The sequence below is a fragment of the Aspergillus aculeatus genome (genome assembly GCF_001890905.1).
Source record: "Aspergillus aculeatus ATCC 16872 unplaced genomic scaffold ASPACscaffold_5, whole genome shotgun sequence".
In the NCBI taxonomy this organism is placed as follows: Eukaryota; Fungi; Ascomycota; class Eurotiomycetes; order Eurotiales; family Aspergillaceae; genus Aspergillus; species Aspergillus aculeatus.
Window position 1 is genome coordinate 1317784 of NW_017962980.1, and position 26748 is coordinate 1344531.

Consider the following 26748-nt stretch of genomic DNA (forward strand, 5'->3'; position numbering starts at 1 on the left):
CTCGGTAGTAGTATGCATAGCTCGTATTATGAGTCACCAGGCTCGTTTCATAACTAAGCACCCAGCTCCAGCATGCGGGGAAACAAACAGCCTTATCTATACCGATAACCCCACTCGACTCCATCAACAACAACCGCTACAACCGCCACCATCTTGAACCTCAAAACCACCCCCCAAGCACACCAATTCCCATAAAACTCCTTTCCCAGCGCAGCCAGAAACACAATGACGACCCCCCCAGAACCCGAAACAATCGTCATAATTGGGTACGTCCCCATCTCCTCCTTCCCCTCATCCCCTCCCACACACAAACTCACCAACCAACCCACTAAACCCCAAGCATTCCACTATCAGAGCCGGCGTACTAGGCCTCAGCACAGCCCTATACCTCCAATCCCAATCCCAATCCCACAGCACCTCCTCCAACACGAAAATCCTCCTCCTCGCCCGCGACTTCCCGCACACCACCTCCCTAAACTACACCTCCCCCTGGGCGGGCGCACACTACCGCCCCGTCCCCGGCACCTCGCCGCAACATCGCCGCGAAGCCCTCCAAGCCCGCCGCACCTACACCCACCTCAAGACCCTGGCCGCCACGCAACCCGGCGCGGGCGTCGCGCGCTGCCCCGCGGTGGAGCATCTCGAGCAGCCGCCGCCCGAGTACCTCGAACCAGAAAGTATACAAGCTGCGTATGCCAACGTGGACGGGTTCCGGCGCTTGTCGGGGCACGAACTGCCGGAGGGGGTGCGGTGGGGGGTCGAGTATGAGACCGTCGTCATAAATCCGCCGGTGTATTGTCAGTGGATGCTTGAGGAGTTTGTGCTACGCGGGGGGGAAGTGAGGGAGTATACGGTGGGGGATGTGCGGGAGGCGTTTTTTGTTGGGGCGGGAAGGCAAAGGAAAAGGAGGGTGAGGACGGTGGTGAATTGTTCGGGGTTGGGGTTGGGGGCGGATGAGAAGGCTTTTATTATTCGAGGTATGAAGCCCGATAACACTACTTACCTAGGGGGCATCTCCCTTCCCGGCTTTTGTTGTTGTGGTGGTGGTGGTGGTGGTGGAAGCTCTACTTGGATCTATCTATGCTGCTGACACTCCCCCCCAAATGTCTAGGACAAACCTGTTTAGTTCGGAACCCATGCGCCGTGACGATGACCCGCCAGAATAGTGATGGGTCGTGGTCATTCTGTATCCCCCGGCCGCTGGGAGGCGGCACGATCATTGGGGGCACCAAGCAGCCGCATGACTGGGATCCGTACCCGTCACCGGACACGCGAGCCCGGATCCTGGCGAATGCGGCCAAGTGGTTCCCTTTTGCGGAGGGGAGTGAGGGGAAGTTTGATGTCATTCGAGATATTGTGGGGCGGCGGCCAGCCAGAGAGGGTGGCATGCGGATTGAGGTCGAACGGCTGGAGGCCGGCGATGGGGAGCGCAACGTTGTCCATGCGTATGGGGCTGGTGGACGCGGCTTTGAGATCTCGTGGGGTGTAGCTGAGGATGTGTTTAAGCTCATGGCGGAGCATGGTCTGGTCCAGCAGAAGGCCCTGCTGTAGGTTACTGATCAAATTCGTGGCATAAGCACTTATGATCGCGACAACAGGAAGCCCTGAATTCTGTGGCTTGAAATTTGTGTACATTATAATTAAAACTCCCTTCTCCACCAAACTGTTTTGTATTGACAAATAAACTCGAAGAACAGTTCCGCATGTGAGAGGAAGGAAAAAGACATAAGCTGCCAAAGAACGCCCTCGTCCTCTATGAAGAAAACCAGTATGCCAGAGCATTAGTCCCAGTATCAGAAACTTCCAGGCGGTTGCTGAAGCACCTCACAACTTAATAGCAGTAATCGACTCTTCAGAAACCTGGAAGAGGTGGCAGAGGCGCGAAAAGACTGGGCTTGCCACTGCAGATGTCCCTATGATCAGCTGGCATAGACAGGTTCTGCAAGTGGTCCGGTGCTTCAATGATCACGGCCATGAGACGTGTTTCAACATGGAATTCGATATGGCAATGGAACATCCAGATACGTAAAGGCTGCCAAAGTTAGCTTAAGGGAAAGAATGCGCGATGCCTGGGTACTTATCTGGATTCATCGCCTTGAAACGAAGGACAGCATGACCCTTGGGTTCGACCATAAGAGTGTCTCGTCGCGATGGAACTGCCGAGATATTGCCATAGCCGTTGAACGCACCACCGCTCGGGTATGTACGTTGAAGGATCTGGAAGTCATGTCCATGTAAATGCCAAGGGTGCAGGTTGTTGTGATTGTTGTTGATTACAAGCTCCACAATGTCACCATACTCAACCACATATTGATTGATGGAACCATATATCGATGGGTCCAAAGACTCTTCACTGCCGGCAGCCATGGCTGTATACAGGGTAGGCTCCTTGGGGGTTTCGTATGTGTTGCCGTTGATAGTGTAAGTGGGAACACCGTCCACCTGGGCATAGTTGAAGTCCAAAACGATTTGTCGGGAAACTGGCTCAAGCAGCGGGAGGCCATCTATCGGTGTGAGCGTTACGTCGTCCAAGAACTCCAGACTTGCGTTATGAATCTGAATATCTGGGGATGGTAAGAAGGGCGCGTCTTCGTTGTACATCAACCATGCAGTGCCGTTGGCATTGTATCCTTCAGGCATCTTGCGGTTCTCTCGGATAAACATCTCGTCGATATCAAGGCCGTCCCAGATTGCATAGTTCCTGCTTGTATCGTTCTTTGTTGTTAGAAGTAGGTCGAGGCGCTGCCCAACAGTCATTCGAAGATATTGAGGCGTCGCGAGTTTCGGTTCCACGAGAATTCCATCGGCTCGGACGACAGTCAGATCGTGGTCCTCAACAATGAACGCATGTCCGGCCCAATTCCCCATGCAGACAACGTGAATGAGATAGGTCTTGTTGGGCTTGACCGGAATCTTGGTTCCGACTGCATCATTGAACAGGACCGCATCTGGCAACGGCTCTAGTCCAGCCGGCCCGTCCGCCGGATAGACGTAATCTTCGGTGAGCTGAGGCATTTGTCTGTTGTACCAATCCGAAAGTGTAACAGTGATCTCCTCGTCGTAATGGAAAGGTAACGGCGCCGTGTCGTGAACAACAATCGGTCCTCGGATTCCATCGGGATACTGGCCTTCTTGGTGGGAGTGATACCAGTACGTTCCGGTTTGATTGACCTGTTTCGTGTGTCAGTAACGCCACCAGAATAATCATGTTAGAGTAGAGCTCATTACCGGAATAACGTATCGCATGCGCTGCTTTGGTTTGATCGGGCATTGAGTTATGTCAGGCACACCGTCCATAAAGGTATTGTAGTTCTGATGAAATCCATGCCAATGGATTCCAGTGGATTGGTTTCCGAGGGCATTGTAGACATCTACCACCAAGTTGTCCCCAATATGGACGTCAATCTGTGGGCACGGCCATTGACCGTTGATTCCGATGATGGGTCGCTCAACACCATTTGGTGCTGCGTTGACCCATGTGATATTCCAGTCGAGATACACGTTCTTGCCAAATGCTTCTTGTACGAGCCCCGTCAGGCCCAGAAGCAAGAAGGTTCGGAACATGGCCACAACCATGAGTTTATCATCCACGAAGAATGAGTGTGATGAGCGAGGAGTGCTGAGTATATACGATTAAAACTTGAAACTAGAAAATGAAGGACGAAAGTAAGCTAGGATAGAAAATCATTCGAGGACGTAAGTGTATGCATATCAATACGCACACTGACCCGTCTCGGCTCGGTGTCCATCCAAACAAACACATACCTGAATAGACCGTGATTAAAAATCGAAAAGTCGAGCCGAGCACAAACGAGGCACTCCTACCTAGCACTCGAAAATTCTTGTAAAACACCGTAGAATGCTGACATGCAAATTTCGTTACTGCAAGGGGCAAGGTTAGGGACCATCCACCACCACAGCTCCAGCCAGCCAAGGAAATTGGCCCCCCATGTAGATTCCTTCCTAATGCACCCTTACAAAGAATTTCCGAGTCGTGGCCGCGTAGAGCGTTGGTGGATTAAACTTTTCTCATACACCGAATGATTGATGCCTAGTGGCGGACAGGCTGAGTATGAAGGAGTCGAGACAATGGGTTCTCGCGAATGACAATGTGAGAAACCACTGTTCCACAGCTCATTTCACATGGCATTTTCACGACATTCGGACTATTCAGCGGAGGTTTCGGACAGTCAGATCAATTCACCAACCCGAGGCCGATCTCCTAATATATAACTGGGATTTGATTGATTGACTGAGACATGGGCCTTCCAATCGCACGAAGCAGCGACTGGCTCCACTCGGCAGCTCAGGTTCTATCTGCAGGGGACCATACGGAAGGCCCGTAGAAAGAGTAGTTCGGACGAGTATACTCGTATAGAAGCATAAGCAAGATGATCTTGGAAGTGGCAATGGCCAAGAGAGGTAATCGATATTGTCTTAAGTTGCTGGGACGAGGTCCCGGTCTGGATCGATGCTTTCCAAGAATAGCGGAATGGATGACCACAAAGCCACCAATTTCAGACCATTGTCCATTCTGGCAAAGTGATGATGTCAAATTCTAAGCATTGAGCTTGATTTTGGGTTGTCATATCCGGGTTGTCTTTCAGTCGTCCGTCCGTGGGCTCAAAGTGGCACGTTTGCTGGATGTACGAGTAAGACAGGCAGTGCACATCAAGGTCCAAGAACAACTCCAATCCAGATTGACTTAGTCTCATCAAAAGAGAGTAGGTTCCTGAAAGGGGTTAAGGTCGTTCCCATCCAAGGGGTAATGTGATGATTGAGTTAGCCGTATGAGGCAAGGAAGTTGTCAGGGCCGGGATGGAAACGACGGTCGAGTTGAACGATATTCCATGCGGTGGATAGAGTTCCCGTGGAGCGAGCTTAATTTCTACCTTGGTTGACTTGAAATACGACCAAATCCCCTGCTTACAATTTCTTTAATGCCCCAAATCTCCCTATTATGAAGTCCTTACTTCAAGCATGATAGACAGTATATGACCACTCACACTTGGTACACATACTGAATTCTAATTCAACTCTGCTAGGCCGTCCTTACAAGCACGGAATAGCTCGCATTGGCATCTTCGCTTCCCCTGGCGAAGTAAGAAGGGACTGGTTCGATGGTATCCTTACAGTCGGCACGAAGTATTTGTGCACGAGGCAAACTCGACCGTACTTGGCCTTTGCATCCTCAATTCCTGGAACACAATCCCCTAGACAGGCTTTGATTCCTTGCCGGTATGTTAACCTGGCATATGTGACTAGACCCTTGTATATCCCATTGTCGGCTTGTGCTTTTCTTGGATCCTACTGCTTTATTATCAAAGACATGTACCATCATCCATTACATAACCTCTCCAACAGTTGCCTCTCAGTAATCCGAGCTCTTCTCGATTATGCTGCTTAACTGGTCAGGAGCTCACCGCATTGGCAGCCATTTCATGCTCCAAGCTCGCCATCACCAACGGCGCCGCCCCGAACACACTGTTATATGACAGCGGCTGGGTAGTGTAGTACTAGCATGTAATCAGTATTTCATCCAACCATATCCGTACAGCAGTCACGGAGTCTCGAAATGTGTGGGGAAGGGTGAAAACATACCTCATATGTCGGATCTTCTAACGTGCAGACCCCAACTGTGCCATTTACACTCAACGTGCCGCTATCGTCCCGGACCACTCGATTCTCGAGCAGCCAACTATAGCACTTCTCCGCCGTCTGCTTGTAATCTTTTCCGCTCTCGGGGTGAACACCCGTCAGATAGCCTAGCCGCACACCCTTGAGAATGGAGTAGGTGAAAATGGCCGATCCACTCGTCTCGATATAATTGCCTTGCTCCCCTCCATGCTCCATCACCTGCCACCAACACCCCGTGGTCTCGTCTACATCGTTGATGATCGTGTTTGCCAGATTGTAATACTTCTTGTAAGCGTCATCTCGTTGCGTCTGATTCAGAAGGCCAGGGAATTCATCTGCATTATGGAGAAGCTCCACGAGTCCCATGTGGTACCATCCGAGGGCGCGATCCCAGACGTATGGGCTTGCCCCAGTAGTCTTATTCGCCCACGGGGCTGACTTGGAGGCGTCGTAGCCATGCGCCATCAGGCCAGTGTCGTGGTGACAATGGTCCTTAAATTGATTGAGGTCTTTGCTGAGGTTCTCAGCCAGGGTGGCGTTGGTGGGCTCGAAGCGGTTCTTGTACACGGTAGTAAAGGCGCCCAAGGGATAGGTCTCATCCAGATAGCTGAGGTTCGGCCGGGCGTTATAGTACCAGAAGCCGCCTGTCTTTTAATTAGTTGATGGGTCGAAGTGGGCCAGCCAGGTACGTTGTCTCACCCTCTGAGTTGCGTTTCCTGCCGTCGTATGCCTTTCTCAGAGCATCAAGGCCTTGCTTGTAACTTTCGTCACCGGACTTCTCATATCTGTAGCCGTCATAGTGTTGTGTCAGATCAATGGTCAGGGTTCTAACAAGAATGAACCGCAGGTTCAACACTCACTGGTAGTACAGCCCGTTAGCCGTGGCAAATATGTCCATGGGAGCTTCAATATCGCCAGTCACGTTCAACACTGTCGGCAGAATACTATCGGTAGCCTCTTTCAGATATGCATCCCAGTCCTCCTTTGCGCATGATGCAGCATCGTAGTACTCCTTGAGATGGATAACGCTAAGTTGGAACAGTCCAAGCTTCAAGGAGAGTGCGATATCATTTTCAGTGTCAGCGTTCAACAGCGCATCTTTGCGAGCGATGACACTATCGGCCAACCATGCTGAGTATGGGCGTACTCCGTTCTCGCATGTTTGTCCCGCCGCTGCCACCATGGAGAGGTGACTTGCGAGCCCTGGGAGCACAAATGTGCTCAAAGCTTTCATGCGAACCATATTGTGAGATGTTGTTGAAAGAGCAAAAGCCGGGAAAGCAGGCCTGCCGGTCTGAGAAGCCTCTTAAGTGATAGATGCAGTTCAGATGGATTGTGTTGTTGGCATGTGCTAGATGGGGGATATCGGCTGTCGATCAGTCAATAGTCCGGAGTAGCAAGGACTGAAACCTGCAGTAAGACATTGAACATCGACTCTCGCTCAAGGTGAGCAGTAGATCCTCGTAACTCCATCATGAAGCGCAGGGGGGAGTGGCAGGGATGTCACATTCTCAAGTGAGACAATTAGGCAAGGTTTCCTGCCAGGCGTGAGGGAGCCTGGGGCAGCAAAGAAACATAGGCGCCATCACGGGACCGGATTCTAACAAAGAAATAACTGCTGATTTCCTCCCTTTGGCTGTCAAATCCGACGAAATACGTTCAGCATTGTGGCTACTTGAGGTACCTACCTTAGGTTAAGACAGATTGTATGAGAAATCTATAGATCCGCTTTCAAGAGCTTCCCCATCATGGCAGGCCATACTGGGCGCTTCTAGGCCAGAATAAAGTAGAAATAGTTCCCAGATCAAATCCAATCGACAGTTGTCATCTATATACAATACTGTCTCAAGTGATCCGAGTAATGCTAACATCCGACGCTGACAGCCAGACATATGCATTGCTACTCACCTCGTTCCCAAGGGAGGAGAGTACTTCGGAGGGGGAACTTTAACTGCCTGCGGCTCTTCGTAGCGTGGTGGACTGAAGCCATTGAGTCCCGTGTTCGATACTGGCTTTTCCTCTCGTCTCTTTCGCCGCTTAATGTAATAGAGCGCTCCGAGGACAACTATAAGTCCGACACCAATCACAACACCAACCACGATACCGGCAATGGCCCCTGTGCCTAACTTCTTAGAGTGTCTTTTCGAACTGCAGTTTACATAGCCTTTTGAGCCATTTTTGACCTTCATGATGGTTTCCTTCACGGATTGACAATCCAAGGAGAGGCTGCTATGGACGCTGAAGCTGGAAAGGGATTTCAGCTTAGGAAATTTCACACTTCATCCAACGCAGTTAGCTGAGGGTAAGTTCCTGTACATGCTGGCAAACTCCGTTTAGACCCACCTTGAGATTGCTCCGTACAAGTCAATAGACGACGCCTCTTCGAAAGGAAGGTCAATGGGTAGCGAATCACCAGCATCGACCCGGAAATATCCACTCATGTTCCGCAATTCCGGCATGGAAAGACTAGTATCCTCGGGAGAAGCATTGGTTAGCCTGCATCAACCTCAAGCTCTCGATAGAGGCAGAAACCCTCACCTGGAGATGTTCCCTCCCAAAATCATGTACGTAGGCGCATTATTGAGACGCGGAAAAGTCATGTTGATAGCTGATGCATTGGATGAGGCGCGCCGGAAGCCAGCAAATCTAGCTTCTTCCTTGATGGTTGTGAGGTTCGGCACTGCTAGTCTACACAAGCTGCTGTCAATGTTCAATTCTGGCGTATGACACGAGAGTGAAGGCAGACAGGCGCACCCTGATAAACTTCCAGCGATTTCTATGCTACCCACCGATTGAAGCGAAGGAAGAGATATATATAATGGCGTGGTTGAAGACTGGTTTTTCTCGCATCTATCCTTATTGCAGATAGAAAAGTATCCAGAGACACTCCGAAGTGAGTCTAAGCGCACACTGCATTGGATGCACCAGCACACAATCAATATCGTCTCAAAATTGCGTAAAGACAGCCCGAGCTCACCTGGAAACATCGCCAAAGATCTCCGCATATCTGACAGTTTCCAATGATCGCAGATCAACGTTCTGCACATAATCCATTCTTAGCGCCCATCCGGCCGTCCTCAGCTTCGGCGCGGACAAATTTGCCAAAGTCGAAATACCCAAGAGGTACATATCACTCCCCATATACTCGAGATCTGGAAGGCTGATCGACGTCGGTGCAGGTACCGCGGGGGTCCCCTCCCATCCATATCCGATCTGTCCAGTGATGTTGCGAACGTTGGGTAGGTAGAAGGAGCCGGTATAGCTTGTCGCGATCACGATGCTTCCATTGATCGTTGTGCAATTTTTCGCGATGGCGTCCAGGACAGATTGATCGGTCGCATTGTAGGAGTATCCGTACTCACCCAAAGGCGGGAGGCATACTTGAGCCACGGCTAGTATGACAGATCAGCATGAGTCAAGATACTGGGCGCAAAAAGAGACGAAGGCATTGCTACTTACTGATTGGGAGCAAACCAAATATTAAGGCCAGTAGAAGCCTATCTAGAAAGCGAATACTCATCTGCGCGAGAAAGACTGCAGAAGTAGTCTCTCAAAACTGAGACGATGAAGAGATAGGTCAAGGGAAAAGGAGGGTGAGAGACACATGCGCCATGGGGGTCTGACAGATCAAGAAAATGTCAGTCTCGTCAGACACTCCGACAATCAGCCCAGTTAACAAATAATTCCCCAAAATGGGCAATGTTATTCTTATGCAACGTCGAAGCGCACAAGGTCATTGGCGGATGCTCACAAGCCAAGAGCCATGGCTCATTAATAGCTGGATTGAACGAGACAGGGTCCAGCTTCTCCATCCTCTCATGTTATCTTGACAATAACTCGAGTATAGTTTTTCCGTTTCGTTGAGCGAGCTCGGCTCGAATTCAGGGTAGGCAAATCGACAAAATATTCAATATATATCTCGGCAGCTGTTTCATGACATAGATAGGGTTGAGGCCCGTAAGAGAACCTCCGATTCGGCCGTGGGAGTGGGGGAAGTGGAAAGGAACTAGAGACCGGACGGGGAGCGTGCGAGCCTGGGGTCAACACCACAACTCCTCTTTCCGCAAGTGGTACTAATACTTGATGTTTCTACTGGAAGTGACAACAAAAGGCCAAAGACAACGCTGACTTGTGTTGAGAGAAAACTGTACGTACAAATATGGCATTCTAAATCATGTCAGTCATCCTCTCACCGCAGACACATTGATCTATCTCAATCCTGTGTAATCTCCGCTGCCTTGACGGTCCTCCTGATCAATGCTTTAAGCATTGAATCGACCTCGACACCCTTCGCAGCGTATCCAGATGGGAGGAGCCAAAGGCGACACGAAAATCCGTTCACGTTAACCGTAAGAGCCATCAAACCCAGTTGCGGAGGTCAATACAAACGCTCATGTAGCATTTCCACAACTCAAGAGCATTGCATCCACCAGCCATCAACACGATCAACATCTCGGGCCCGGACAGATGGCCCGGTACGCCGATTGCAACGTGGGAGGTCCGCAGCCCAAACACCCAAGTAAGTTTTTTTTACTTGGGAGCCTCGCACCAACTCACTCAACCCTCACCTTCTTGTGCGATCTGTGCATCATTCGAGACCGGCACGGGTTCACCGTTGAGCTTGGCCAGGCGCTCCTCTTCCTTCTGCTCGCGGATCCTCTCCGTCTCCCGCCGCAGATCATCCAAATTCCAGACTCCATCGGCCTCATCCTCACTCTCACTCTCACTATCATCAGCGCGCCAGTTGCCGCTTTCGAACAATGTACGTCCAGTGGCTTCCTTGGCCTTCTGAGCTTGCTCTTCAGCCGCCTTCTTGTCCAAGCGCTCCTTCTTCCACTTAGCGAACGTCTCGGGCGTTACAGGTGTTAAATCGCCAGTGAGCTTGTGGCGTTCGGACTCCAACCAATCCTCCAGTGTCAAGGTGTTAAGCGGCGACTTGTCCATCAAAGCCTTCTCTGCCGCCTTCTGCTCCTTGGTCTTCAGGACGAATCTAGCCAGGTTGTCAGCTGCGCGTACAGTACTGCGGACCGGAGGAATGCAACGTACCCTGGTGGCAAGCTGTGCTTGTACATGCACTTGTCGCCTCCATTGGGGCAGGTCCAGAACCAACCATACTTCTGGTTCTCGACCGCTTCGATAAAGTATTTGCAGACCTTGTCTGTCGTGGTCCGGGGGTTTCCGTGCTTGCTCATAACGACCTTGCGCAATTTCTCCTCGTCCCAATCCTCCATGTTGTCCTTCTTCTTGGCCTCTTCCTCCGCAGACTTGCCGTCTCGAGAATCGGTGTACAAGTCTCTCTTGGCGGCCTTGCGCTCGAGACTCAAGTCGTGACTGAATTTACACTTGCGGCCCTTCTCACAGTTGCCCTGCTTGTAGAAAACGCAAACAACCGTCTTCGGATCGACACCGAAAGGAACCTTCTGGACCTGTACAGGTTTGAACAGCTCGGCAGCCTCCTTTCTGGCTTGCTCGGCAGCCTTCTTCTCGGCCTCACGGCGAAGCTTCTCGGCCTCCTTCTTCTTTTCATCGGCATTCTTGTTGGAAGCCGCTTGCGCATTGAGTTGGGCGATCTGTCGTTTGGCGGAACCACCTTTTTTCTGCAAGGGAAGATACCGGTCAGCGAATTGGTCTTTTTCCTTTCTTTTTTCTTCTGGACGATAGGTAGGCGCAACAAGGCGAAGGTTTTCATGAAAAGACTTCACGTACGTTTTTCATACCGAAGGTCTGCAAAGGGATCGCTAAAGTTAGCCTTACGACGGACGTAATGAGCATTAAGCCACGAGGGTTCAAACCTTGTCCTCGACGGTGGCCTTCTTCTTCTTAGGCTGATCAGCTTTCTTGGGAGGCATGATGGGCGGTGTTTATCTTATTGCGCTTCTTTCTGAAAACGAAGAGGAGAAGATATAAAGCGGTTGCTCAGATAGAGACGTATGCGCCCTCGAATATAAAATTGGAAAGTTGGAAGGGAACTTCCACAGACAAGCCGAAACTGAAGCGGGCTGACGAAATGGGTACAGTCCGCTAAGCGGAGGGAGGGGGAGTAAAAATTACAATAGACAAGACAAAAAGATGTCTCTGAATGAGAGTCGGCCTGACGTCGAAACCGGGTCAGACAAAAAAAAATCACAACGCCGTGGCTGGGAAGGATAAGAATCAACAACCGAGATGGAGGTTCAAAGGAACAAGAAGAAAGGCCGTGTGGTGTGCAGTCGTGGTGGTTGCAGGTTCCTCCACATTTTCAAGGTGTGGGTTTCCAAGTGTGGCGGAACAACTTCACATAATCTGCCTCTCCGCCAATTGAGTTGAATAGCCAAACTGCGGGCGAACCCTCACCGGCGCATTGATTGTCGGATTTGACCACCAAAAATCTCTTCACATGGCCGGCATTGAGCTGATCTACTATGCTCAGAACAAGACAAGGATATGTTAACAGCAGTTGTCCCTGGCCGGTCGATGTCCCCGACTACTGTTTGTTCTACGGTCGCAAAGCCACATCTGAAGGAGGGGCGCCATGGCGCTATTGACATCATCGAAGAAAAAATTAAGCATGCTGTAGGGCTATACGGGAAAATCACGGAGGGGAAGGTCTTCCTATTAGCAAAAGCGTCGTTGGCTATTTCGTCATCTCATACCAATGAAGGGAAAATAATGAACTATTCGCTTCCTTTCCAACTTGTCCTTCTCTTCTGTGCCTCTCTGGGCAGGCTAATAAAGCTAGCTAAACCTGTCGTTCGACTTTGTGCCAGTTAGACACACTATGAGTCGATCAAGTCATTATACGATAGACCGAGCGTGATGGGCTCAATGATGCTAACTGTGATAAGTGCTCTCGTTTATGCCTCCATTCTCCACATCCGTAAGTCGCAATGCGCGTCTCGCGAGTATTTCTCGTATTTAAGCGACCTCCTGGATCTTGGCATCCTTGTTATCGCCGGCCTCCTCGAGTTCCGGCATCTCCTCATCCTAGTGGTCGTGTTAGCAAGCGCACATACATGGTCGAGAAGGATAATATTCAGCATACCTCATCTTCGCCCTCGCCTGCATCAGCCTCAGCGCCGCCGAGACCGGAAAGGCCACCAAGCTTGGAGAAATCAATGTTGCCAAGGCCACCGTCCATGCCTCCTTCCATGCCATTGAAGCCGCTGGCGTAGTCATCTTCGGGGGCCTCATCCTGCTCGTCCTCGTCGACCCACTAGCTCCAAGTCAGCCTTGACGATTTCCCAATCGAGAAGGTATGAATAGGGTCACAATACCTTGTCAAAGTCGGTCTTGAGGAAGTGAACCTTCTGAGTCGTCTTCAGCAGACGGGGCCAGTATTCCTCCTTGAGCTCCTTCTTGCGCAACACCAACTCGACCTCACGGTCACTGTGGTTTGTCTTCGAGTTCTCAGGGTCGATCTCGGCGTAAAGGTCGAGAGAGACTTGGTATTTTACGCCCTTCTTAGACTCGCCGGAGAAAGAGACATTGGTGGGGTTGATGCTGAGGCTAGCGGCGTCGCGAGCAACATCGGGAGCCTTGATGCTCACGTAAAGGTAGTTGCGCTCGGCCTCAGTGGCCGAGGAGCGCTGGGCCCATGTAACTGAAAAGAAATTGTCAGTACATCGTGACTGCGAGATAAAGAGCTATCGAGGAAATTGAAGGGTGTTGGGTTGGTCTCGAGTCAAGCTCGAGCCGGGGCGATTTATGACAACCGGCCACCGTGCGAGTCACGAAAACCAAGAGCGGGGAAGGTAGGAATGAGGGACGGAGCACAAGAAACACACCTTCGGGGTGAACCTGAGTTAGAGACATTATGAAAGATGGGGAGATAAGAGATATGCAAGGTTGAAATGTAAGAGAAAAGATGGATCGGATTGGGAAAGTCGAGAAGAGAGAGATTGAGTGAAAGGTGGATTCGTCTAGGTAGGAGAGCAGAGCAGAGCAGAGCAGAGCAGCAGCCGTAGCAGGTGAAATCCAGCCCGCTTGCCTCTAAGCTGACGATCGGCTCAATATGGTGCTAGAAAGTACTGGAACTCTCCCGCCCGCAGGGAGTTTGTTAGGTTTGCAACCTTCTCCGGGGCTCCTATGGATGGTTAATTATGGCCTGAGGCGTCCGATGCATTTATCTCGGCGACGTCACCGCATTCGGGGATGACTCAGCCGGATCTCGCCCGTAATTATCCCTCACAAGCCTGGCTTGACTGAGTGCGGCAGTGCCAGGCACTCCAGAAGCAATGCGAACGACGACAACATTCGACCAGACAAATATAATCTTATAGGTGACTGCTGTTGCTTTTGGCAGTGACACTCTCTATGAATTGAATCTTGTCTTTTTTCCCCTGCAGCCTGACCCGGCGAGACTCGCAAAAAAATCTCCCTCCTATAACCCCGCCCTGCTGCCAAGGTCTCCGGATAAGCCTTCGAGTTCCTCCCGATAGACGGGTGTTCCACTCTTGCTCAACTCAGAAGCCTCGGCCATCAACATACACTTGCAGTACACCTTCACAGCATCCACTCAGCTGCGGCAACCTTAAAGATATTTCAGGATGGAGACCCTTAAGGCTGTCTTCTTCGGCCCCGATCCTCAGGCACAGGTATTGTCACATGCAGGTGTTTACTGGTCGTTCCATCCTGACCCATGTTCTTGATTTAGATGAGAAAATGCAACCAGCTCATCCGTGCCAATACCCGTCAATTAGACCGTGACATCTCCCAGCTCAAGATACTGGAAAGCAAAACACGACAGCACATCGTAAGTGCATCTCGACGAGCCCAACGCAACCCCTCCCAGGCGAAGCAGGCCAATATGGAAGCCAAGACCTTTGCGCGAGAACTTGTTCGGATTCGAAAGCAGTCGACCCGGCTACACACTAGCCGAGCTCAGCTGCAAAGCGTCCACATGCAGGTCAATGAGGCATTTTCGGTGCGCAAGATCCAAGGGAGTCTGAAGAAGTCAACGGGAATCATGAAGGATGTCAACACCCTCGTTCGTATGCCGGAACTGACGGCCACAATGCGACAATTGTCAACTGAACTGGTACGCGCCGGGATCATTGAGGAAATGGTGGATGATGCGATTCCGAATAATGAATTGCTCGAAGACGAGGAGGACGAAGCTGAGGAGGAAGTGGACAAAGTCTTGCAGGAGATTCTCCAGGGCAAATTGTCCCAGGTGGAGGGTGTCAGGCCCGAACAGCCTTTGGAGGAAGCTCCGGAGCCCGAGGACGAGCTCGAGGACCAAGAAGCGACTCTTGCACAAATGAGAGGAAGACTGGAAGCCCTGAAGAGCTGAAGAGACAACGCGAACTTACTCATCATGGTTTAGGATGGCTTAATGCATGCGCCTGCTCGTTATTTCTCTCTCTTACATACTTGCAACCAGTCTTAGATGGCGTTCGATTGGACAGGGCGCGCCAGGCGTTTAATTCTTGATCTCTGCTTTATTCGTTCTGATTTTGGGGGCAGGCCCCGGCTCCTGGAGCTTCGACTACATTGCGTTGTCTTACTATACCGCGCAACACTATGGTCCGATTGATTGGCAATGTGTGTTGTATACAAATATTACGAGATTATCCATTTGCATTATCATCGGGCCGTTGCTTCTCTTAGTCTGGTGCTTGGGCAGCAGTAACTTTGGCATAATCAGAGTCTGAACATAATTCAAGTGCTTTCCCTTAGTCTTATTAAGTCTATTTCCTGATAGATAGGTAGTGAGTGAGTCCTCCAGCCTCAGAATACTGTAGAGAATTCTATTCCAATGAAGCCTGAGTTGTACCTTGAATGGGTGTCGACGGGCGGGAAGCTGGCACTGAACGGGCCTGTGGTGAATCTGTTGAAATGTCGCAACAATCCCCAAATGCGGGTAGCTCGAAAGACCTGACCGGGACTAGGGTGACTCAGCCTCCTCCCCTCCGCCCTTGCTTATCTTCTCCATTCATCCGCCGCCTGTGTTTCCCTTTCTTCATCCATCCATCCCCCATCCGTCTACCTCACTTCTATCATCTTCATCATCCCGCATTATCGCGTCCACTTGTGCGTGGTGTAAACTCTTCTACAGTTAATCTTCACTGTCGACTTATACTGTTCAGCTCGTCCTCCAGCTTCTGGACAAACCTTAATCAGAGCAATCGCCTTCGCTTCCTCAAAGTCGCGAACTCAGTGGCGTATCACCCGCGACTTGCGAAAGCTATCGATCGATCTCTCATTCTTTCTTCGACAGACCCCCAATCAACTACAATCATGTCTGGCAAGTTGGACAAGTCTCTCGACGAGATTCTCGTCAGCCGCCGCCAGGGTGCTCGTCGTCGCGACCGCCGTTCGGCCCCTAAGGCCGCCGCTGCTTCTGTTCCAGTCGGTGGAGTCAAGAAGACCACCAAGACTGCTAAGCCTGCCGGCAAAGTCGCTCAGAATGGACACCCCGTCTCGCGTGAAAGTAAAATCATGGTCAGCGGCTTGGTATGTTTGAATCAAAATCTCTTGCAGAAGCCAAAAGCTAACTCCCCCTCCAGCCTGCCGATGTGAACGAGGCCAATATCAAGGTATGTTGATCGAAAGGCCTTTGCCTTGGGTTTCTATCGCCATGTTTCTTTTCCGAAACCTTCGATGCGCAACGGCTTCACTCGCGTTTCGATCCTTGCCACCGTCATGCATATATCGTCGTCGTGGACTGTGGACATCCGCACGGGCAGCAGTCTCCTTTGACGCTTTCGGCGCAGATATCTGCCTTCGCGCTTCGAAAGCCTATCAAAGTCGAGCTCTGCCGTAGTCTTGCAAATGGCGCATCCAATCCAGAGCGGAGCTCTCTCAGTGTCCCGCCTGGATTGTCGAAGCCGCAGACTATGCTATGGATTATCCTTCGAAGCATGCCTTCACTTTCTTTCCTCGCTCGGTCAAGCTCGAATGAAACCTCTAGTCGGGATTCCCAGGCATCAGCGAGCGCATTGGCATGCCAGCAGTACATCCCACACAACGCCTCAGAAGCGAGTTGTGGTCGAGCGTCATACCATACCACGTGTTTATCGAGCGATGCTATCGTGTTTAGCTGGGGCACGATACATTCTACTTGGGACATTGTGAGAGTATCTATGGCTTGCATTTCTTGAACCGGGGTATTATCGAGGGCATCCGGGGGATCCTGAGTACACGTTTGCCGCCTTTCTGGGATCTCGCATTTCGGGGGACTCATGTGGGACATGCATGCTGGATGGATTTTCCTGTCAACCCTTTGAGGAGCCTTTTACCAGGCATCTGATGACATTATATCTTGTGAGGTTGAAATGAGTGGAGGGGCATGCTGGCCAGGGTTACAATGTTGAATGGAGATTCTACGGTGGACGAGCGAACGGCTGCTCACAGCACCGTACTCGGGAAGAGATGCAGAAGAACTATCCATGCTGACAACTAACTGCCGCTATGTGCTCGCTGATGCTTCTTGATGTCGATGTCGCTTCTGAGGCCGTTATCATGCGTCTTTCGAATTGTGTTCATGCCGATGCTTTCGCAGTTCTGCAACTGAACTTCTTGATTCGATATACTAATTCGATTTTTCCTGGTGCTATAGGAATACTTCACAAAGTCTGCAGGTCCCGTGAAGCGAGTTATGCTCACCTACAACCAGAACGGTACTAGCCGTGGAATCGCATCCATCGTCTTCAGCAAGCCCGACACAGCTGCGAAGGCTGCCAAGGACTTGAATGGCCTTCTAGTCGATGGTAGACCCATGAAGGTCAGTCTTGTTATCGCTCATCGTTATCGTTCTGCTCAATCTCAAGGCACTGACACATAACAGATTGAGGTTGTCGTTGATGCCTCCCACGCGCCCGATGTTGCTGCTCCCAAGCCCCTTGGTGACCGTGTCGCGTAAGTAATCATTCTTTCTGTTCGTTTTTGGTGGTGACTAAGTGTCAATGTGTCCAGTCAAACCAAGCCCAAGCCCAAGCCTGCTACTGCCAACAAGGCCGCTACTAATGCCCAGGGACGTGGTCGCCGTGGTGTTCGTAAGAACGGGCGCACTTCCAACCGCCCCAAGCCCAAGACCGTCGAGGAGCTTGATGCCGAGATGGTTGACTACTTCGCTACCACTGATAACACCGGCCCTGCTGAGGGTAACGCTCAGACGAACGGAGCCCCTCAGCAGCAACAGGCTGCCGCTGGTGAGGACCTTGGCATGGCTGAGATCTCTGTAAGTTCCTTTTTCTCCTCTCGGCTTCTGCACAACCATCGACTAATCACGTGTTCTAGTAAATGATCCACGATACATTTTCATCTGTGAAAACGATGTGAAGATGTCGTTTAAATCCTTCGCCACCTGGCCACACTCTTTGCGCACTCGGGGTCTGCCGGTTGGATTCGAGTCGAATTCCCCTTAACACTTTCATCCCTTTCCTCTTTTTTCCTCCACTTTTTCTGCATTTCGGACTCATGTTGCTCGCGGTTTGCTTTTCTTCGCCTTCACTCCCCCTCATCTTATCCCTGTGTCCCTTTTATTTTTACTTTGTTTTGCCCGTTACGTTCAGGACTTTTCGGTGGTGGGAAGATCGGGTCTGTTATCTGTATCTAATAAAGAAACTTGTGGTCTCAATGCATCTCCTCGCAAGTTCTTTTACTCTGTACTCTTTAGAATCATCGTGCGGGCAGTTTCCTTGGTATCTTCAACCTACACTGTACTGTACAATAGTGCCTTCCTTGTATCGCGGAGTTTTGCGAAGGATACCATCGAGAAGATACCTATCCAAATGGAAGCAGATACATTAAACTACCAAGATCAATGCAAGTATATACGTGAACGAAGAGAAACCCGCGTATCCTTTACTATACACAGGCCAATCATCCCTCCATTTCCCCATCCCCACCCACGGCTTTACTTTACTTACAGACAAATCTCAGCTCCAGGTCCCGTTCGCGGGCCCGAAATACCCAGCGGCCGGCATCTCCTTCCACGGGACCCCGTCCCCGTCTGCCGTGTTGAGGTAGACAGTATTGCCCCACCAGTCGGGGAACACGGCGCCCGGGTAGGAGATGCAGAAGAAGATAACGATGCCGCTGAGGGCGAGGCCGGTGTCCAGCGCCGCGGCGAGGATGTAGTTGTACTTGGTCCACCAGGCGAAGAAGCGGCGTTTGATGAGGTGGTTGAAGATGAAGTTGACGAGGGCCCAGCTGGAGTAGTTGATTCCGGTTGCTGTGGGGGTGGGAGAGTAGATGATTAGTGTAGGACAAGAAAGGAGGGGAGTAGGGAAAGGGGGGGAGGTGATGAGTGGGTAACTTGGAGTTCGGGGGACTGAGGAGAGAAAGGGGAGACTAACCTGGTGGGACGTTGTAGGTGCCCACGAAAATGAGGGGCCAGTTGACCAGCTTCCAGAAGCGGTTGCGGGTGTACTTATACAAGACGTATGTGACCAGCGGGGCGATGGCCCCAATCCAGAAGAAATGCAGCAAGGATGAATAGATCTTGCCGACGGAGTAGAGACGACGCGGGCCGACGAGACCCCAGATCACTGAGGAAGAGTAGACGGTGCGGCCGTTGGGGCAGGTGAATCCGTCCGCTTGATCGGAGGAACAGATATCCTTGATGTTGCCGAGCATCCAGATGGTGACGCCAGCTTGTGTCAAGGCCCCGAGGATGGTGGCTAGTCCTTGGGCCATGAAGAGGGTTCGGGGGGGGATTTTTAGATAGTGGCCCAGTTTCATGTCCATGGCGAAGTAGACGCCTTGACCTACCACATCGGTGCTCAGAATTTTGAACAGCATGTTGGCAAGGGGCTTGCCCTCGAACATGTAGCCGCCGACAAACTCAGCCAGGACATTTAGTTGATTGGCGTCTACGTTAGTGATGCCCTGTATGATGCCACAGGGGATCATGTAGATTGCTGGGACGATGAGAGCAAGAAACACGCCATACACGGGGAGCTTCGTATGGTAGACTTCAACCACGACGATCGCGATAGCTGTGATCACCGCGATGATGGCTGCGTACCAGTACCATGGGGTGTTCTTGTAGTTCTTCATCAGACGGGCATGGATGTCCAGCTTGTTCTTTCCTTTGAGGGCAGCCCAGATCTCTTTGCTATGCCAAACTCCGATGTGAGTCAGGACTGCGGTGATGGATGCAAATGACAGTCCGTAGACAAAGGCGTACGTGGCTGGGAGATACGGAGGAGAATAGTTCTTGTATGCCTCAACATCCAGTGTGTTTTGTGAGCTGATAACGCGGGTAGTGTTGTATTCGGCACCCGTTCTGTCGTAGACGTCGGCTGTCATGAGAGGAAGGTAAGCTGTATACCAAGTGTTAGAGTAGTAGATGCCCGGCACAACGATCCAAAAGAACACCGCAAATCCAGCAAAGACGTTGATTGCAGCCCAGGCTGGCGAAAGCAGAGGGTTGGTGTTGTATGCGACCTGGCTCCAGTCGAAGGTGATAGGGCTCAGTCCCAGGCCGGTTTGCATGCCGAACAGCTGGTTCACAATCTTGTTCCGAGGTGCAATCCAACACACCCAGGTGAAGTATGAGAGAGCAGTGAACATGAGCCCGGGGAAAAAGTACCATACGAAGCCAGCTGCGGTGACATAGAGGAAGAACCGGAGACGGGAGATCTTCCAGCCATTGGCGACGCTATTTGCACGCGAATGAAGCGTTTCGAGCATCGCGCAATTCGATAAAACCTGTGGCCACACGATTCTCGCTGGCTCGACGAGCCATGGAGCAGCGAGTCCAGCGACCCCAAATCCCAGGAGTTGTGCGCAAAGGACGACCAGGACCGAGAAGCCAGCTGATAGACCAAAATTATAGAACTGGGAGCTAGAAGCCTGAATAATGTTGGTAGAATCCGCACTCCCATAGCCGAACGAGACATTGCTCATGATCACAATCAGTGCGTGCTCCTTGATATTGAACAGGCGGTCTGGATTGAGAGAGAAGCTGCCCAAGGGTCCGAGACTTATAGTCCACATAGGCAAGACTTTAGCCAGGAAGACCCCACAGGGATAAGCCAGCAGCTCTGCCACCAAGGATACGATATGTACCGACGGATAACGTAGCGAGAAAAATTGGTTGATGCCAGAGCCCACCATTGTGAAGATGAAGCCAAGGAGCCACATTCGGAATGTGCTGACGGGCATACTTGGGTCGTCTGTCTCAGGTACAACCGCGCGCACTGTTTGATACTCATATTAGATATCGCCCAACCTGACATATGATGTCTTGGGTCATTCACAAACCCTCGGGGAATGGTGAGTGGTCCGACTCATAGTCGTAGACTTCCTTGTCTGCCAAGTCACCCTCCTTTGTATGCAATTCATTGAGGCGACCTTGCTCCACCTCCAGGTCGGCTGTGCTGTAAGGTGACTTGGAGGATTTCTCAATCTCGATCAGGTCCTCGGTTGCCATCTTGGGGGACGAAAGGCTGTGGCCAGCAACTTGGTGACGGGGAAGGGAAGACGAGGGAGAAAAGCAGCCATGGCAGCAGGGCCACAAACAAGATTTGGCGGTCTTTAAGAAACTTCAACCATAGTCGCCTTAGCCTGCTTCTTATCGCCACATCTGCTGACACTTGCTAGTCGACTAGTGTCTAGCCCAGGGTGTAACCGACCGATAGGCATGGGTGTAGTCTATCTGGTGCAGATAACAGCCGTGCTAGCCCTATGCTAAGAGATAGGGGTGGCGGCGATGGGCTGATTGGCGGTTTGGAGCATTGCATAATAAGAATACTGAGATAGTCCAAAGTACTCAGAAATGACAAGAGAGTTAAAGTTATACACCGTGCTAATCATCACTGTGGCGGCAGAAAGAGGAAGAGAGTTGTAGACATGTCTCTTGGAGGATGCCGAAAGGAAGAAGTGCGGTCTGATAACAAAACGCGGGGAAAAGTCTCGATTGGGTTGAGAACGCGGGACACAGCAGATGCAGAGATAAGTTACGGAGTACGAATAGACAACCACGTAATCACGATTACTCCCTACTTTCTTCTAGCAAAAGCATCAAACGCATTCTATATCACTTACAGTCCGGTTATTCAAAGAAAGGAGATACGATGCGAATTGAATTATCATGATGAATTTGGTGCAAGACAACCCACCTTCCCACAGGCAGCGATGACCCCAAGCTAACAGTGTCTCTAATCCAGATCTCTTAGTGACAAATAGACTATCTCGAGAATCTAAAGCCTCTCTTGGACCTCAGATAGCACAACACAGCGCCAACAACGTATTCTCCTGCTGGATGGGGGAACCAGTTCACGTGTCATACCACCCTGGGACTGCCATAGAAGCACTCACTGAGCCCCTTCAACTGACGGCTACTGCGGAGGCTGGATTTGATATCGTGCCAGAAGTGAGTATAGAGCATTGTGTACAGGGAGACCTGAGTAGGTAATACGAATGCAGCCATGGCGACCTCGTACGTCCCTGACGTTGTCGTGGACCCAATGGATCGGATATCTCTGCGAGTAGTGAGTCAAATGTTCTCTTTCAACGAGAATAGATGCAGAGAAAGACATTACGTACGCCGGTGGTGCTATCAGCGATCCAAAGCAAGGTCAGCTCTTCCAAGTCCCGGAACTCGTGCAGCAGACTCTCCAGGACCGTCTGCCAGAGCCCAGCGGCAAAGCGAACAGTTCTCAAGTCCAGGATGCGCAGAGAGTTTCTGTTGGTGAGAAGGAAGCTCTGCAGGTCCTGGCTCGAGATGTCCACCACGCCTGACAATTTGAGCACCTCCAGCTTCATGTTATTACCCTCTTGTCCCAGACGTTGGAACAAGGCGTCGACTCCTTCGCCTCCACCACAGTCCAATTCTAGTTTCTTCAGGTTGGGCGCCTGGTCGATGAGCTCGTGAACGAAGTCAGCCAGAAGAGCGTCTTCCACCTGCGCAAGTAGGCACAGCTCGGTAATGGTGGACCAGCAAAGGCTGAAGCGAACAACATGAAAGGTGTGGGGGCAGAATCTCCTGGGGTCGATGATCCCTGCCGAATGTTTGTCAAAGTCCGGGTAGGAGCAGCTGAATGACTCGACGGGTCTTGTCATGCACGGGATGAGATGCAGCACGAGTGTCACTGCATCACTGGGACTGAGACAGTCGGACCAGGTACCCGATTCGGGCTGATTGGACAACGAGATATGGAACGAATGGCAATTCGGGAACTTCTTCAAGACAGCCCTCAATTTCAAGAAACCATTGGAAGAATGGAGGAAGTTGAGATACTCATTCTCCAAGATGTCACGGTACCATATGAACCCGTAGCCCAAAGTGCTCCCAGCAGCGCTGCCGATGGATATCTTCCTGACATGCTGGTTCAAGCCACAGGTCTCGGCGAGTTCATCCATGGCAAGCAGACTTAACTTTGATAGGTCTGTGTGTAGCGTGTGAAGCCCAATCCGTCCGAATTGATACTTGGTTGCGCGTTCGAGGGTCGAGCATGTCAAGCGCAACGCGCACAAAGCAGGCTTGTCCATGAAGGAAGCGATTAGGTCCATCAGTTCTGTAGGCAGTTCGCAGAGCTGATGCTTCTGTTTGTCTTCAAACGCGTTGTGAATCCTAGGATCTGTGTTTCAGGTAATCGATGAAGAGTCATGAGCCACCATGCATATCTTCTTCGAGGGGACGGACTTACCATTGGCTAAAAAGGGCGACATAAGTTTGCGAAGCCGCATGTTGAGGTCTTTGAAGGATTTTCTCCCCTTTGTGACCACTGTTAAGTATTCGTTCTAGTCACTACCTTTGTCAGTGATGGGTGGTTGTAGAGGTGATATTAGTGGTATTAGAGAAAGAGATGAGAAGCAACGTGCATCAAAAACCTATGAGGTGTTCGCAGGCTTGCCTTTTAGGAACCGTACTGTGGAGGATTGAACCTTTATCGATGCCAGGTATGACCTCGATGAAACTGTTGTTAGGGTGTTAGGAAGTGACGCGGGGAAGAGAGGAATCATATCACAGTTGACAATCTAAGATAGACCTACCTTCTCAGTATGGGAGTGTGGTGCACACGGCTTGGTGAATGAAGACGTTACGTAGGAGCCGCCTCAAGCTAATTCCTTTCACTTCACACTCCGAGGGTTGATATCAAATTCATTGCGAGAGATGTATGAGGATGAAAAGTTCAGTCCCGCTGAAAAACTGCATAAAAATTCTTATCCTATGTGCTACTCTATCACTTTCCCTGCTGGCTCGCAAGCCACGCTTCGTGGGCTTTCTTTTGACGCTCCCAGTCTTTCCTCAACTTCTTGCCCCGGCTCTTCGCGAGCGGTTCGCCAGCAGCATCCTTGGTCGGCATACCCTCCTCATCCCAGGCGCTGAATTCGCTAGTCTTGAACATCTCGAGGTGACTAAGCTTTCCCTTCTCAAGCTTTTCTTGAGCAAGGCGTTCCTTCTTCTCCTTTTCTTGCTGCTTCTGCAAAGCCTTGCGCGCCTGCTCTTCACGAGCCTGCAGCAGGTCTTTGGTGACAGGGCGGACGAGAGCCGGCTTGTTCTCACGGTCCTCAAGGTAAATGCCAAGGTTGAAAAGGTCCACATCACGCAAACGGTCACAGAGGGAAAGAATCTCCTTCGAAGAGCTCTTGGAGTCCTCAAGGCTTAACGATGCGAGCTGGGAGCTGAAAGACTCCAGAGCTTGGGAGTATGGCTTGGCGGCTTCGGTTGTGTCTGCATCTTTCACTGCTGCTGCACCGATGATCTCCTTGACCTTGTCTGATGTGATCTGGTTTCCGGACATGGCAGCCTGGCGCAAAGAGTCACGCATGGCGGAAAGCGGGTACAAGTACTGCTTTGCCACCTCAGGGACATCGGTACCCTCCCAGCCGATTTCACACTTGTCCACCGGGGTAGCCCCGTTCAGACCGAAAATGGTCACAATCCGTGTCACCCACTTGGCAGTGGATTCAATGGCCTGAGGCTCCAGCGTCTGGATATCAAGCGAGTTGAAAGTGGTAATCAGTTCAGAGATAGCAGCCATAACTCTAGGGGTATCAAAGGAATCGCAGAAGTGTTCATCGACCTTGTCTTGGGTGGACTTGAGGGCCTGTGTCAATGTTTCGGTAGATGCCGCATCGGTGGCGGAAGTCTGGTATGTGGAAGGATCCTTGACTTTAACAAAGAAGTTGTTGACCTTCTCTTCCCATGACGAGGCGCTCTTGACCAGCTCATCCGTGATCTCGACTCCGTCGCGCCAGCCACCCAGCAGGAAAACGATTCTCAGACTGCGAGCAGTGTAATCGCCTCGCTTAAGCGCGTCACTGATGGTAGTGAAGTTCTTCAAGGATTTGGACATCTTAGAGCCTGCAATGGAAAGGTGGCCCATGTGCAAGAAGTAGTTGACCCACTGGTGCTTGTGCTCGTGCCAGTAGGCTTCACTCTGAGCAAGCTCGTTGTCATGGTGAGGGAAAGCAAGGTCAATACCACCCGAGTGAATATCGATCTGGCTTCCTAAGCAGCTCGATGCCATAGCAGAGCACTCGATATGCCACCCGGGTCTTCCTTGACCCCACTTGCTGGACCAACTAGGCTCACCAGGTCGAGACGACTTCCAGAGAGCGAAGTCGTCGGGCGACTTCTTCTCGGTTGCCCGGGACAGGGCACCTTCGCCGTCTCTCTGCAGAGGTTGGTTGTTTCTATTCCACGGCTCCAGTCGGGCATAGTGGTTGCCGGCATCTTCGAACGCTTTGATGTCGAAGTAAACAGAGCCGTCCGAGGCCACATACCCAAACTTATTCGAAACAATCTTCTCGACAAAGTCCGCAATCTGTGGGCCATACTCGGTAACTCTTGTGATCTCATCGGGATCGAGAACGTTCAGGTCTCTCATATCGCGCATAAAGTGGTCTTCGTATTTCTTCGTGAGCTTCGTGAAGATTTCGTACGCATCGCCGGGAATCGTGGATCCTTGGGTGATGTCAAGGTAGTAGCAGAACACATCCTGTGTGGCATCGTAGAAAGCCTGGCTCGGTGTCTCGGGCTTCTTCGCGGCATCCGCAATGGCTGAAGATGACGCCGTCGCGGTCTTAACGTGCATCTTGATCTTGGTCTCCGCATCTCCCGGCCTCTTATCTGCCTCCAGCGAGCCGCCCTTGAGGACCACTCCATAAGCCTTGTCGACTTCCGCAGTAAAATCTTCAGGCTTCGTGTCCGGGTTGATCAGAGGGAGGTTCTTCTTGATGTAGGCGCTGTATGCCGATCGGGCAGTCTCGAGGACTTCGGGTGTGATATTCGGATGTTCCGTGATATACTTGTTGAATAGATGCTGTTGTCTACCGCGAAGGATGATCTGTGGCCATCAGTCACGCCAGTCCTTCAAGCATCCTTCCTAACGCGGTGGCTCATACCTTGTCGTCAACATCGGTGATGTTCATAACAAATTGCACATCATAGTTGAAGTAGTCCTTAAGGATACGCCGTAGGATATCGGTGCTGACATAGTTTCGCGCGTGGCCGAGGTGCGCATCGTCGTAAACAGTTGGGCCGCAAGCATACCACTTGACCTTACGTCCTTCGGGATCCAAGGGCACGAAAGGAGTCTTGGATCTGGTCAAAGAGTTCCATACTTTGAGAGGAGGGAGACGGGCGTCGGGGCGCGCGGGCGGCTGCTGCCACGGAGGTTGCTGGCGACTTTCCATCCTGAACGACCGACTGAAACGCCGTAAGAAGAACTGGGGATTGACAACGAGGGGTATTCGTGATGGTGGCATAATATAATCGCTGGAAGATTTTAGCACCTCGCTGGATTATGCGCTCCAAACTCTCTCACCGCCGACCACCCCGCTCTGCGCTAGTACAAATCGGGCAGATTGACTCATCAAGGCACGCCTGCCTCAAAGAGTAATATACATGTGATGCCAGCCCGGATCTGCCATCACTCACGCCCTATCCAAGAATACAATTATCAATGACTCAAAGCCAACTTCTAGAGCGAGTCAGCTCATATGCAAAACAGGGAGACACGAGACATCATCACCTTTGTACCACCCGGTTTGAATGACTGCAAAGCCGCCACCAATCACACTCATCCATGAAGGAATGAACCCAGCACTTATGACTGAGGCTGTGAGCAACAGACATTGACTCGAACATGGAGTATTCCCAAGGACAGTTTAACGGACCAATGAATTATAGTCATGTCATACTGAGGCTCAATCGAATCACTCTGGACGCTG

General features: G+C 51.2%; 11 protein-coding genes across 11 annotated transcripts; 3 read left to right on the forward strand and 8 right to left on the reverse strand.

The window, feature by feature from the left end:
* Window positions 1-225: 225 nt before the first annotated feature.
* Window positions 226-1551, forward strand: ASPACDRAFT_59260 (FAD-dependent oxidoreductase; the record flags this gene model as incomplete). The annotated part of the gene is made up of 3 exons (XM_020203431.1): window positions 226-266; window positions 355-977; window positions 1127-1551. 3 exons carry the CDS (start codon window positions 226-228, stop codon window positions 1549-1551), a joined length of 1089 nt encoding a protein of 362 aa, XP_020057918.1.
* A 495-nt stretch (window positions 1552-2046) lies between these two features.
* Window positions 2047-3576, reverse strand: abr1 (multicopper oxidase abr1; the record flags this gene model as incomplete). Its single annotated transcript, XM_020203432.1, has 2 exons — window positions 2047-3171; window positions 3229-3576. 2 exons carry the CDS (start codon window positions 3574-3576, stop codon window positions 2047-2049), a joined length of 1473 nt encoding a protein of 490 aa, XP_020057919.1.
* Window positions 3577-4921: 1345 nt separating this feature from the next.
* On the reverse strand, window positions 4922-7151 carry ASPACDRAFT_116442 (uncharacterized protein). Its single transcript, XM_020195987.1, has 4 exons — window positions 6498-7151; window positions 6337-6422; window positions 5602-6281; window positions 4922-5516 (listed from the first exon to the last, which is right to left on the reverse strand). Exons 1-4 carry the CDS (start codon window positions 6878-6880, stop codon window positions 5412-5414), a joined length of 1254 nt encoding a protein of 417 aa, XP_020057920.1. The 5' UTR covers window positions 6881-7151; the 3' UTR covers window positions 4922-5411.
* A 65-nt stretch (window positions 7152-7216) lies between these two features.
* ASPACDRAFT_116446 (uncharacterized protein) lies at window positions 7217-9306 on the reverse strand. The gene is made up of 6 exons (XM_020195988.1): window positions 9097-9306; window positions 8615-9029; window positions 8392-8562; window positions 8176-8325; window positions 7981-8103; window positions 7217-7914 (listed from the first exon to the last, which is right to left on the reverse strand). Exons 1-6 carry the CDS (start codon window positions 9155-9157, stop codon window positions 7542-7544), a joined length of 1293 nt encoding a protein of 430 aa, XP_020057921.1. The 5' UTR covers window positions 9158-9306; the 3' UTR covers window positions 7217-7541.
* A 442-nt stretch (window positions 9307-9748) lies between these two features.
* Window positions 9749-11736, reverse strand: ASPACDRAFT_77300 (translation machinery-associated protein TMA46). Its single transcript, XM_020204930.1, has 4 exons — window positions 11430-11736; window positions 11344-11361; window positions 10684-11234; window positions 9749-10627 (listed from the first exon to the last, which is right to left on the reverse strand). The coding sequence occupies exons 1-4, from the start codon at window positions 11484-11486 to the stop codon at window positions 10195-10197; spliced, it is 1059 nt and encodes a 352-aa protein (XP_020057922.1). The 5' UTR covers window positions 11487-11736; the 3' UTR covers window positions 9749-10194.
* Window positions 11737-12209: 473 nt separating this feature from the next.
* On the reverse strand, window positions 12210-13525 carry wos2 (Hsp90 cochaperone SBA1). The gene is made up of 5 exons (XM_020204931.1): window positions 13401-13525; window positions 12891-13216; window positions 12659-12829; window positions 12453-12600; window positions 12210-12392 (listed from the first exon to the last, which is right to left on the reverse strand). The coding sequence occupies exons 1-4, from the start codon at window positions 13426-13428 to the stop codon at window positions 12532-12534; spliced, it is 594 nt and encodes a 197-aa protein (XP_020057923.1). The 5' UTR covers window positions 13429-13525; the 3' UTR covers window positions 12210-12392; window positions 12453-12531.
* A 456-nt stretch (window positions 13526-13981) lies between these two features.
* On the forward strand, window positions 13982-15262 carry ASPACDRAFT_77303 (ESCRT-III subunit protein VPS24). Its single transcript, XM_020204932.1, has 2 exons — window positions 13982-14210; window positions 14270-15262. The coding sequence occupies exons 1-2, from the start codon at window positions 14163-14165 to the stop codon at window positions 14906-14908; spliced, it is 687 nt and encodes a 228-aa protein (XP_020057924.1). The 5' UTR covers window positions 13982-14162; the 3' UTR covers window positions 14909-15262.
* Window positions 15263-15565: 303 nt separating this feature from the next.
* ASPACDRAFT_1854957 (putative RNA annealing protein Yra1) lies at window positions 15566-18205 on the forward strand. The gene is made up of 6 exons (XM_020197417.1): window positions 15566-16071; window positions 16125-16154; window positions 17177-17341; window positions 17405-17475; window positions 17533-17797; window positions 17857-18205. The coding sequence occupies exons 1-6, from the start codon at window positions 15856-15858 to the stop codon at window positions 17857-17859; spliced, it is 750 nt and encodes a 249-aa protein (XP_020057925.1). The 5' UTR covers window positions 15566-15855; the 3' UTR covers window positions 17860-18205.
* Window positions 18206-18497: 292 nt separating this feature from the next.
* Window positions 18498-20998, reverse strand: optD (small oligopeptide transporter, OPT family; the record flags this gene model as incomplete). Its single annotated transcript, XM_020199364.1, has 3 exons — window positions 18498-18793; window positions 18918-20765; window positions 20830-20998. 3 exons carry the CDS (start codon window positions 20996-20998, stop codon window positions 18498-18500), a joined length of 2313 nt encoding a protein of 770 aa, XP_020057926.1.
* A 540-nt stretch (window positions 20999-21538) lies between these two features.
* On the reverse strand, window positions 21539-23256 carry ASPACDRAFT_1854959 (uncharacterized protein; the record flags this gene model as incomplete). The annotated part of the gene is made up of 3 exons (XM_020197418.1): window positions 21539-22049; window positions 22114-23147; window positions 23217-23256. The coding sequence occupies 3 exons, from the start codon at window positions 23254-23256 to the stop codon at window positions 21906-21908; spliced, it is 1218 nt and encodes a 405-aa protein (XP_020057927.1). The 3' UTR covers window positions 21539-21905.
* Window positions 23257-23653: 397 nt separating this feature from the next.
* ASPACDRAFT_77308 (cysteine--tRNA ligase) lies at window positions 23654-26233 on the reverse strand. The gene is made up of 2 exons (XM_020204933.1): window positions 25921-26233; window positions 23654-25862 (listed from the first exon to the last, which is right to left on the reverse strand). Exons 1-2 carry the CDS (start codon window positions 26209-26211, stop codon window positions 23754-23756), a joined length of 2400 nt encoding a protein of 799 aa, XP_020057928.1. The 5' UTR covers window positions 26212-26233; the 3' UTR covers window positions 23654-23753.
* Window positions 26234-26748: the final 515 nt, after the last annotated feature.